The sequence below is a fragment of the Ornithodoros turicata genome, chromosome 1 (assembly GCF_037126465.1).
Source record: "Ornithodoros turicata isolate Travis chromosome 1, ASM3712646v1, whole genome shotgun sequence".
Classification (NCBI taxonomy): domain Eukaryota; kingdom Metazoa; phylum Arthropoda; class Arachnida; order Ixodida; family Argasidae; genus Ornithodoros; species Ornithodoros turicata.
The window spans coordinates 200192938-200204838 of NC_088201.1; the positions used below are offsets into that span (position 1 = coordinate 200192938).

The window sequence follows — 11901 nt, forward strand, 5'->3', positions numbered from 1 at the left end:
CGGACCCAACCGGGAGGTGGCGGACGTTTGCTAGGCGCGAGGTCTCAAACCCAGGAGCATCCGTTACGTGGCGCTGGCGTACTTGCAGGTCATGCGCTCCCACGATACTTTTAAGTGTGGCCGACCCTGTACGACCGACGTGCATGTGCACTTTTGTGCGGGTGGCGAACGCCACACAGCACGTTATCAAGTATCTTCAACGACAAAGTATTCCGAAAGCACATCAAGCATCAAGCGTATACCCTTGGACACACACTGTTCCTCACACAGCACAACTGTCCCTATATTCATTGTGCAAAGAAGCGCAGAAGACGCATGCAATACAACGAAATCAGAGATCCATTTACCTGCATCAGCTGTTTGTCCGTTACGGTATCGAAAGCTTCAGTCCCGTAATGCTTCCTTCACGTTATCTGCACGGTGATCGCTTCCCACTGTGATTTTGCTTCGTCAACGACTTGTATTTCACAAACAGAGTGGCACTCGTGCTATGCTCACGCAAACGTCCAGCGAAAATGATGAACGAAAAGCTACAAAACTAGCAAGACCATGTGCAAGCACCCTTGCGAGTTTCAAATCCGTTGACGGGACCGAAAATGTGGAGCGGCAAATCCTTGAGCCTCGAATATGTGTTGGGAAGCGCAATATGCGTGTGTGTGTTCCGCTTTACTTTTTAATTATCAAAGCGGTGCACAATCCCAGTAAACCATAAATGTCCCCTGGTTGACTGCAAGACATTCTTACCAGGATATGTGGACTACCTGTGGACGTCCACAATCCTCCCGATGATGTCAGAGTGGACATCCCATGGATGTTAAAACAAGCATCCATATCATGTCACTGGGATGTCTTTCAGAGACATGATCTGGTACCTTGTTGGGACGTTTCTTATGTTATGCTAGGTGTATATACTTTGAGCAATACCATGATGCAAATATGTGGTTCAGCTTCAACGTTTATTGGTGCACTGACTGAGTACAGTAAGGCAGCTTTTCAAAAAAATTAAGATAGGAAACTACAATAGTACCACAGCAGCGAGGAGCTTATACATATGCTGGGTTTATAAGCATTTTTAGCAGAGTGGAGACAAAAATATGCAGGTCGTGTAGAGAACAAGGTTAAGCCACATTGTACTACATAGCATGTAACCAGAGTAGCAGAGACACTGCCGTGGTAACACACGTTTATGGGTGTGTTCCCTATTGACGAGTGATATCAGGTTTGATGTGATTGGGAACACTCTCTTGATGGGGGGTCTTAATGCTCATGCTAACACGTGGAGCTGCTCTGATGCTAATATTAACGGAGCTGTTCAGGCTCATGTTAACACTAGAGCCTCTCTGACGCTGATGGTAACATGAGGGCTGCCTTAATGTTCATGGTGCACAATAGTTGCATTGTTGCTGGTTATGGCAATTTTGAAAATGCTGCTGTGTGGCCAGCAACGGCAAGCTATTCACCGCCCCTCCCCGTCGCTGACTACATGTTTTCTGAAATGTTCTGCGAAGTAAGCCGCTCATGTCTGGGGGAGATGAGAACCCGCAAAAACCCACGCGAAACAGTAGATATAGCAGCAAGAAATCACTTTATTCACCACTCACGAGTACGTACCTCTGAAAGCATCCCCACTCATCATCAACACACCTGAGCATTCGTCTCACGCAGGCACAAAATTCGCAATGATCGGACGATGAACAACAATGAAAAAAAAAAAAGCACATAGATTCTCACTTCCGGTCCAACTTGTCTTTCTGAAAGCATATGCAAATCTTATAATAACGTGCATATGAGTCTCCGCCACATTGAACACAACACTTGCGTCTTTCTTCCTGGTGCACGTTGCGCCATACACGCCTAATCTGCAAGAAATATCTTTTCAGAAAACACGATGCCAGAATAGCCATTTGCAGTAGATGTCAAGACATATACACACCGTCTGCACAAAGTCGTTCACAGTTTCATCTTGCGTTCTATCTCCCTGTCTTTGGTCAGATTGCCTGTAAATGGAGTGAAATCTACAATGACAATGTATGGCACAGCCGAACATATTATTTCACAGTTATATTGATTACACACCTTGCGCGGCGAAAATCCTGATGGCGAAGAGCGATTGTGGCTTCAGATACAGGGCCGCGTCGTCACTTGACATTTCAAACGAGCCTGACTGATCTGCTGTGGGTTGACGGAAACAATTCCCCTTATGGGCTCTTTCTCAGACGGGTTGCTAGAACGACAGCATAAACTGGGAACGACAGTACAAACCCTCTAAGACTTAGCGGAACAATAATACGCTCGAGATCATGCGTACCACTCGCCGCGATGACAAACGTCCGTTAGAGCCAGTGGAGTGCAGCTGTAGCTTCCACAGTTTCGCCACGAAAAGCACCGCCCCCCTTGACCACCTGATCATCCGTAACGAATGACGACAAAGTAGCCGGAAAACGGCGCCAAAAAGCGCGCGCTGGCTGATCGAACTGCGCAAGTGCGCCGCGTGCCCTTTCAACACCCTCTCACTCGAATTCTCTCTCCCTCCCCCCCCCCTGTTCCGAGCGCTTCGCCAGGCCATCTGCTAATGCTAATATTATCGAGAAGCAGAAAATGAAGATCCAGAAGACGAAGGAATTCACATGTACAAATTTATTGACACGGTAAACATATAAACAAGAAGCAACATTTAAATGCAAGTAAATCTACACGATTATTACAGAATACTGCAGAATAAACAAAGAATAAATAGTGCCGAGCAACAGAAAGCGTGACTATCATATTATACAATCCTTAAGGGAACCTATTAGGTTTGGACAAAGTAGATATTATTACACACATACATAGCACGTGATGAGTCGCAGAAGCTGTCCGCTTCATCCCAGCACAACTGTAGAATTTTCAGGTGACAGGGGCCACATGCTCGCGGGTCGCAAGGCAACGAACAGCTATCGGCGTCTGAATGAAAGCAAAAAGAAAAGGAACCTATTAATGATATGGTAAACCCGAGCACAGGCAACGTTAATTGGCTGAATACGCTATGTAAGACATGCTATCGTTACGCGCCTAATGACAAAATTCGAGGAGCCCGGCGTACGCGATGCACGCTGTTTTCCTTTTCATGCACACCAGTGTATTAAACATCAGACACATTCAAATAGCGCAACAAAACGCAACAAGTAACGCCACGCATAATCATCTACCAGATCATGACCGATAACCGGCAGAAAGCGATGTAATACGGGACGCGTGTATATACGGGACAAGGCGTACCTCCATGCACACAGTTAGGCGACAGTATTAAACGTCTGATCACTGACATGCATCATACGTTTGTCTGCGTACCTTTCATTCAGGCGTTCGACCATGGCTCGAACATCTTCGAAATCCACGAAACGAAATCACCGTCTGCTCACATACGTAGACGCCAGCTACACAACGGTCAGACGGGTCGGCGCCTCGGAGAAACGAACGCGGGAGAATCCACCGGTTAAATGAGCCTCAGCCAATCATGATCGAGAAAAGTCACGTGGGGGACCGGAGCCAATGGAAAGTAAATAGCCGGAATTTAGCGGGAAATGACAGCGGCGACACTATTTTCGCGGCGGCGAAACCCGCTTACTGTGCCTCCTCTGTTAGAGCCAAAGCAAAGCGAACCAGCGCCAAGCGAACAAAACTGCGCATGCGCGACTGACAGCGCTGGCTGGTGGCATGGTGAACAGGCAAGGACGCGGGAGTTCGTGCTGGCATGCAGCCAATGCAGGCATCGCCGCCTAAGAAGCAAAAATAGAAAACTGTACACAATTTTTGTTGTCAATTTAAACTAAAAAATATTGTATCGGGCACGTGCCTGGTATCATGCATATCTAGTTCCACTGCAGTGACACTCACCCCGCATTACATCCAGAGCAGAATGTCACAATACAATCCTGAGGATGTCATGCAATTGACAGCCTTTGCGACACTACCTATTGTTATATTCTTGATGGTGTTACTTACATGCAGCGCTGCATTGTGGTTAATGTGTACAGAAGGTAGCGCCACTTATTGCTAGCGGCTCAGACAGAGTATAAAAATAAACGGAGGCCGTGCGCTCTTCTCTTTTGTTCTTGCCCGATCCTCGAAGTAGACATGTGTTTCCTATCTATGCGATAGCGCCGGGGTGGGGGGCGTTTCTCGCTTCCCATGTTGACAATGTGGGCACGACAACTTCGTGCGACGTCGGGCTATCCAGTCTCTCAACCATAACACCTATGGGTGTCCTATTGATGTTTAAATTGGATGAGGATATCTGGACCAGATGATGACGTCCATGGGCTTTTTATGGTTTATTGGGATCATTGTTTGTACGTCGCACATTAGCAGATCAAACTTTTCACCTATGCGTTTTATTGCATGCGAGCAGCCGTTTCACGCAGACTCACGTTTTGAGGGCACTGTTGGCGGCTTCACGGGTGCACTCTCCTTCCTTTCTCGAACGCAACAGCTTCCTCTGGAAGGAATGCGAGAAGGAACGGGGGAGTCATTGTCGGAGAAACGACGAATGGGGGTAAAGCGCGCATTTGACGCCTCGCGACTCCCCTTTTTCCTTAGAGTGCGTTCTCACAGGATTGTCCCATATTCATTCAATTAGTCAATCAAATCAATAATCTTTTTTTAATTCCATTCCTTCAGACAATGCACACAATTATCATAGAACTGAAGGGACCAGAGGACAATCCCGTTTAAAGGATCCTTCGTGATTTTTTTTTTTTAAATTAGTCAGTAAAGCACTAGTTTGGAGCTAAGTAAGGCTACAAGGTATACCATACAATAAGACAATAAACAAATAAACAAAAATCAGGACAGATAAATGGAATTCAAGAGATAACAACAAACAATCAGAGAAATAAAACTGCATTATGAATTAACACATGCCTCACTCGATTTATATATAAAAAAAAGACGAATGTAAATTTATTATACCTCGAGACAATTGCTTCCACTCACAGGCTCCTCAAAACAAAAATCACAGCCTCCCATAGTTTGTTTTCACCAAAGGTAAGTTCAACCTGCCACATGCACAAGCCCTCGGGCTTTGGTTCGAACTGAGGTGACTCAAATTAATTTTTGACAAGGTGAGATTAAGGTTTAAGATGCGATGTGTGAGGTCTACACTGTACACTGTAAGAAATTATATCATGAACTCTAAGGATATGAATGTCATGATATGAGACATGAGAGAAAAATGGCACATCAAACAAGATCCTAACAGTACGGTTCTGTGTTATGTGAGCAGCACGAGGATGTGTTTTGTAAGTTTAGTCCCAGACAAGAGCACAGTTAGATATGTGGGAATGTACAAAGGCATTATATAAATTGAGTAAGATAGACAATGGGAAAAACTTTCGGGTTCTCACAAGAACACGTATGCCATATGAGATCCTGCGGACAATATGTTTAATGTGCAATGCAAAACGAAGAGGTCTGTCAAATATGACTCGTAAAAATTTGATTTCATGACGAAATTGTGACGAACTTCTCAGAATGGATACTGAAGTCGGCGTGACAACATTATGCTGATGAGAATAAAAAAAATCATTGACACTGTTTTATTGGCGTTTAACTGTAATTTATTAGTATGACACCAATGAACGAGATTACCAATGTCTATATTTAAATTTAACGATAGATCATCGATATCCTTACCTGTTCGTATCAAAGTAGTGTCATTTGCATACAATAGTACTTCAGAAAATTCGATGTGCTCAGGGAGGTCGTTAATATACAGCAGGGGTGCCGAACTCATTCGTGTACGCGGGCCGCATACCACGGGTTTGGGGTAGCCTGTTCCTGATATAGATGACGCAACACAGGCGTACCATGACATGAGACGTATATATTTGAGTTGCTGAATCACATGGTCAACAATCCTTTTTATTTGATGTGTGCTGATGAAACTTGGCATTTCCTGCTTTTAACTATTGCGTCAGCATCGTGTGAAGTGTGACTGCTTAGTTGCAATCTGAAGGACTGCGTTGATTAGTTCGTTTGTGAGCTGTGAGTGCAACTTTGACTTATTCAGGTTCATCACAGCGGGAAACACCTGCTCGCAGACCTATGTTGACACAGCTGTCTTGCTACGTTTCGAGCCATGAAATATTATTATTAGACGTCTGTTGTACCGAACACGGACAGGCTTCTCCACGACAACATACGTATCTTCGGATACTTTCGTCCAACGTAAGAATAAAACAAAGCTGCACCAACTTCAGCGAATTTGTTCGAAATCGGTATGTCGCACTGCAGGTCAATCAGTTCCATTTGTAAGTGGTCATGGGGAACGTTGTCCACAGCTGCAGAAAACGACGACCAAAAAACTCCGGTTTCAAGTATCCTGAAATCGAAGAATTTTTCGCTCATGAGATCACCAAGCCTGCGACTAACTGGGGGTTTTAATTGTTTTTAATTCAATATGAACCAACCAGCCCAAACGCTTGCTCTGCTGCGACTGAACCGGTTCCTTTCTGGTGCCATTGAATCCAACAAATTAACAAATGGGCTATGTAGGGTTTCCTAAGAAATTTTGGTAGGAATGTGCTAGGAATATCAATCGAGTAAAAATAAGCCACGCAGGGGCAGGTTTAGAGAGTCGTCAGCGAGGACGACGAAAGTAACACACAGACCCAGACAGGGAACGTCGTACTTTCAACCTATAATCATACGATTAAAGGTGAATTATGATTAAAAGTTCGGCGTTCCCTGTCTGTCTGTTACTTTCGCCGTCTTCGCTGTTGTCATGTACCAACCGGCCACGTTCGTCCTTTATTTAGAGAGTCATCGGCTGTTACAGGTAAATGGCAACAGCTTTCTATGACTAACCAATGCAACATAAACTGCACGAGTACAGAGCCCAGACAACGCCCAGTACAACGCCACGACCATTCATAAAGCCCAGAGATGATTTCTTTTATTTTTTTGCTCGGGGGCCACGCGGGCCCCCCTTCGGCACCCCTGATATACAGCAAAGAGAGAAGCGGACCTAGTATATAGATCCCTGTTGTACGCCAATGTTAGATAAGAACCACTATCAGTTATATGTCTATTGGTGTTGTTGTTAACGTTTTTCTAATCCTACATATCTCTTACCGGGTCGCATCAGCAGATCAGAGCTCTTCTCAAGAACTCAATCTCTTTTCCCAGGAGAGCAATAGAACGTTGCCTTATACACACTTCCTCCCCCGTCCAGGCTATCCCACATATGCCATTAACATTGACACCTGTTAATGCACTCGCGGAAGAACCCAGATGAGCAGTCTGCTGAAAACGATAATGCACACCAGCACACCTTGCAGTGGATAGCCAGGTGAACACTGACAGCATTTTGCTCTGATGCTCATGTTCTCTGAGTCTTGTATTGAGACACCTGCCAGTGTGCCCGACATATTTTCTTCGGCAGGACAGAGGCATAGTAAACCACATTCTACTTACAAGGGTGAACTGTAATTTGTGTTTCACTTCTCAGGTAGACCGAGAAGACACCCTTTAACGCACGCAATGAGAGCCAAGCAGATTCACAAGACGAAATGAGTGGGGGGATTTATTGGCAGAAAAAAGAAAGACAAAAGGGGAAAGGTCAAGACGAGGTGGTCGGGCACACGGCAGACCTGGACCGGTCGCTCTGAGAACTGAAAGCATCTGATGATAGCAAGATATTTTAAATAAAAGTGTGTAGACTATTTGCACATTGTGCATGTTGTACATATTTTGCAGGTTTTAAGCAGAATACGGCAAAACCTTAACATATGTCATCCTGTCGCACATTTTTAGGTTTTTTAGATATAAACAGTTTGCATCTCAAAAGTTTTAGATATAAAAAAATTTAGCACACCTTCATTGGATAACTGTTGTTTGAACACCAGGCACTAACAACCACATCGAGGTCAACCTTGCAAAAACTAACATTGCTTCGTTTACCTGTAAAACAAACTTTACACTCTTCCGCTACATGTGAAGTGCTGAAATACCTCGGGTTAGTTGTGTCCGTGATCTTGGAGGCAGCTCCGAAGCCATACTGACGTCCCATGATCATGTCGCCGCAATATGTCGTTCTGCTCTTCGGACACTGGGTTACTTAACTGACACGTGTCAAGTTTTTGGAACTCCCTCGGTTTTTGTTAAACTCTAGAAGACGCTCGTTTTACCACAACTAGAGTATGCATCTGTTGCATGGAACGCTTTGTGCCATAGTGTGAGAAATCGCCTCGAAGCTGTTCAGAAACGTGCGCTTCACTTTGTTCCCAACTTTAACTCCGGGGTATCCCTGTCTTTGATTCGTTCGACTACCCGACTCTCTGAAAACACTTTCGACTCCTCCCCCTAACATCGCGTCGTCAAATTGCTGATTCCACGTTCCTTTACGTGTGTGCAATGTTAGCTCCCCATTCTTGCTAGGCCGCATAAATTTCGGCTGGTCTTGTGGTGCCCCTCGCAATCCCCCGTCATTTTATGTACAGAAAACCAGACCATATGATCCACTCACACGCTGCCGAATTTCGGAAAATACATGTTTGTCCTTATATCCTATTTTTTTCCTCATACGCTGAATTTAAAAGTGATATGCATATTATGTAACTTTTGGTGCCTTCATCTGCTTCTTTGCTCTTGCTGCCTTCACTATTATTATTTAGTAACCTTTGCTTCTCACCATTCCCCTGTCTCATGTTTTGTTTCAAATATTGCGCCTCTTCCCCAATTGCCGTTTTCCTCTATTATGTTCCTCATATGTACATCCTTTGTATGCATGCTCATTCTTTCCCTCCTTCATCCGTTTGAATATTGCATTTTTGCATTTGCATTTCACATATAACGTCGTTCTTTCTATCTTTGTCAGGTGCGGCCACCAAGTCCGCGTATTGAAGATAACCGAAACAACCCTATTGCGGATAGGAACCTGGAGGTTGTGTCACATACAGAGATAAAATGGAGGCCGAAAGGAATAAGAAAGTTGGTGAAACTCGGTGAAGTCGGAGGAAATTACAGAATAGTCAGTACAAGATTCATGTTGAAAGGTTACACCTTCGAGCTAGAGGTTACTGCCGAGGACAAGGATGGAAAGGCGCATCTGGCGGCTGTGCTACGCCTGTGCCTCGGTCGCAATGACGATAACCTGGAATGGCCATTCAATACGCCGTACATGATAACCCTCTGCCACCCTCATGACGAAGACTATACCATCCCTGTACCTGCTGTATTCGGCACCCATACCCGTACTTCCTATGTGAGGCCACAGGGTGGCAGTAATCCTGGTGTTACGTTCTTCCTCATACCGCTTGAAGCATTTCAACGGCGCCATTATATAATCGACGATGCCATTTGCTTGTCATTGAAGTTGCACGCTTCAGTTAAATAGTACACTATACGATAATGCGTCAAAAACCCTCTATATGATATGCTGGGTACGACACTTTTATTGTAATATTTTCCAATTTTGCAGAACGCACGTGTGGTCTGTGCTACACCAGTGTTGCAGACATATAAAAACACATAAACAGAACACATTTGGGTAATCCACAATGACGGTACATGGGCCACTGATGTAAAGGCAGGCAGTAGGGTTCGGAATCCCGAGCCGTTTCACATTCCCGGGATTTCGGAATTTCAAAATGTGGATCCCGGAATCCCGGTACGGGATCGGGATTTTTTCAAAACTATACCCAGGATGCCGTATATGACCGTATCCACTTGCACAACAATGCTATCACAAATTTTGATATAGTTCACGTCTCCTGTCATCCCCACGGAACATTCGAAAAAAAAAAAGCGCAAAAAAAACTGCTCAAATGGGACAACCCTGCGTATTACATTGAGTATTCGCACCGTGCCGCGACAAACGAAAGCAGATGTCTGTCTTCCTTCCCTTTATCAAATTCCTTGAAAGTACCGGCCTGATGGACTCCCTCTAAGACCCCGTCAGCGCCGTCAGCATCATTCTCATCACCATCCTCTCATTTTCCCCCAATAGCAATGGGGTAGCATTCTGCTCAATGAGCGGAAGTCATCCCCATATCATCGTCATCATGTATCTCCCTCTCTCTCTCGCACCGTGCCTGCGTGTCAAGTGAAATGCCGCAATGAAATCCCTCTCTTCTTCTCGTCTGCTACGCAATACCTTCTGGCTGCGTCCCAGGATATTTCCCGCAGTTAGTAGTGCACGAGAAGATCCATACTTAGATGTACAGCAATTCTAGTTACGCAAAAATGAATGACATATTTCGCATCATTCGCTGGAGTCTGGGGAATGCCACTTGTGTGAATGCATGGAATAATGCGGTTTGCTCGTCTTGCCTTTTATTCATCCACAGTGACTGTTGTCCTCTGGCCTGAAGCAGCAGAGTCTATAATTCTCTGAAAAGGCTGTCTCCATTTTCTGTGTTTACCTTTGAGAGTATTTATTGTTGTTGTTGTATTTACTGTTTCAAATATACTTATTCGTGAGAATTAAGAGAACGAAAGAGATATCCTGCAATATTTCTTGTTGTAGGATTGGAAAACTCCTTCTGATTTCATGGGGGTTTTATGCTACTTAAGGGCTGTTTTCCTCTACAGCTTGCGTAGTTTACACGTGTCAGCAGCTAATGTTGTTGTAAAGTGTCATGGACGACTAGGTTGGTCCGCTTCGGAGCCCAAACGATATTTTTTTGAGGAAGGGACGCTTGAAACAAACCTCGATTGTAACCCTTCTTTCCCTTTACTCGTACCACGGAATATTTGTTGTGAAAAAAGTCGAAATTTATAATCTCCAAATCTCGCGATTTGGACTTGCCAAATTGCCAAACCTCAAATTATGCTAAAATCCCGGGATTTCAGGACCCCGGGGTCCCGGGCTTCGAACCCTGGTAGGTTTACAACCAGCCTTGTAAAAGAATCACGATTGTTATGACAATATCGAGAAAGTTTGATTCATTCGATTGACTTTGATTTATTTGATCTAAATCAACTTTTGAGCAGGCATTTCGTTTGGACTACGAACACCACTCCTGTGAAAATCTGGGAAGTAAACCCTGACGACACACTCTAAAAACAGTACTTCACAGCATAGCACGCCGTACGCCGACCATTTCCACGAATGATAGCGTTATCGCTTTTGATTCGAAAGTAGACCAGGGCGTGGCAATTTGGATATATGAAAATTGCCACAAATAGGCATACGCATCCATCTCTCTTCGGATCACAAGCGATAATCCAATAATTCGTGGCCATGGTTGGCGCACAGCGTGCTATGCGGTGAAGTTCTGTTTTTAGAGTGCATAGACTGCACAGAAGTCGCTTATGTAGTTGACGCAGAGCAGTAGAGATGGAAAGAGACACGCTTAGAGTTCCACAGCGAATATCAGTCACCGTTGCTAAGCCGGAACAAATGCCTTCTTGTTGCAATTTGGATGTATGATAATTGCTTTTATCACCGTTTTAGACCCTTATGAGACACTATGTTAAAGGGTCCCTGACCAGTGGTTTTGGAGCCGTTTTCGCAATTGAGATCGATGGAAGGCATCAAGAGGAGCTTCCCCACCAATTTGCGTGCTTTCAAGCAGAGTAGTTTTTCTAAAATCGAATTTCCAAAATCCTGCGTCAATCCCGTTCAGCACGCCAAGCGTCAAACCGAGGAAGCGCCCGCGCATAAATTAAAACATATGCAAGTGACGTGTGCCGTGACGTCGAGCCGTACCCAACCACAGTCTGGAATTACGTAGGTGTGGTTGTGACATCAGCATGAACTTGTAACCCATTATTTGTACAAAATGATCCTTGTACGTGCATTTCTAAATGTTAAAATGTGCAGGAATAAAAAGTATACCCAGTATCTCACATCTTTGTCGTGCGTTGTAATTACTTCGACCCGCGCTAATCCGATTAGCGCGCGACGGAGAAGATTAT

General features: G+C 44.6%; 1 protein-coding gene across 5 annotated transcripts in view; it reads left to right on the forward strand.

Moving 5' to 3' along the window:
* Window positions 1–11834, forward strand: part of LOC135378944 (caspase-7-like) — a 290182-nt gene extending 278348 nt beyond the window's left edge. For 3 of the 5 annotated variants that reach the window (XM_064612127.1, XM_064612128.1, XM_064612129.1), the window contains one exon: window positions 8858–11834. In XM_064612127.1, the coding sequence (XP_064468197.1) occupies window positions 8858–9376 (519 nt within the window). In that variant the 3' untranslated portion in view covers window positions 9377–11834. Of the gene's footprint in view, window positions 1–7489; window positions 7548–8857 lie in introns of those variants that run through there. The other 2 variants (XM_064612130.1, XM_064612131.1) reach the window with 2 other exon arrangements.
* Window positions 11835–11901: the final 67 nt, after the last annotated feature.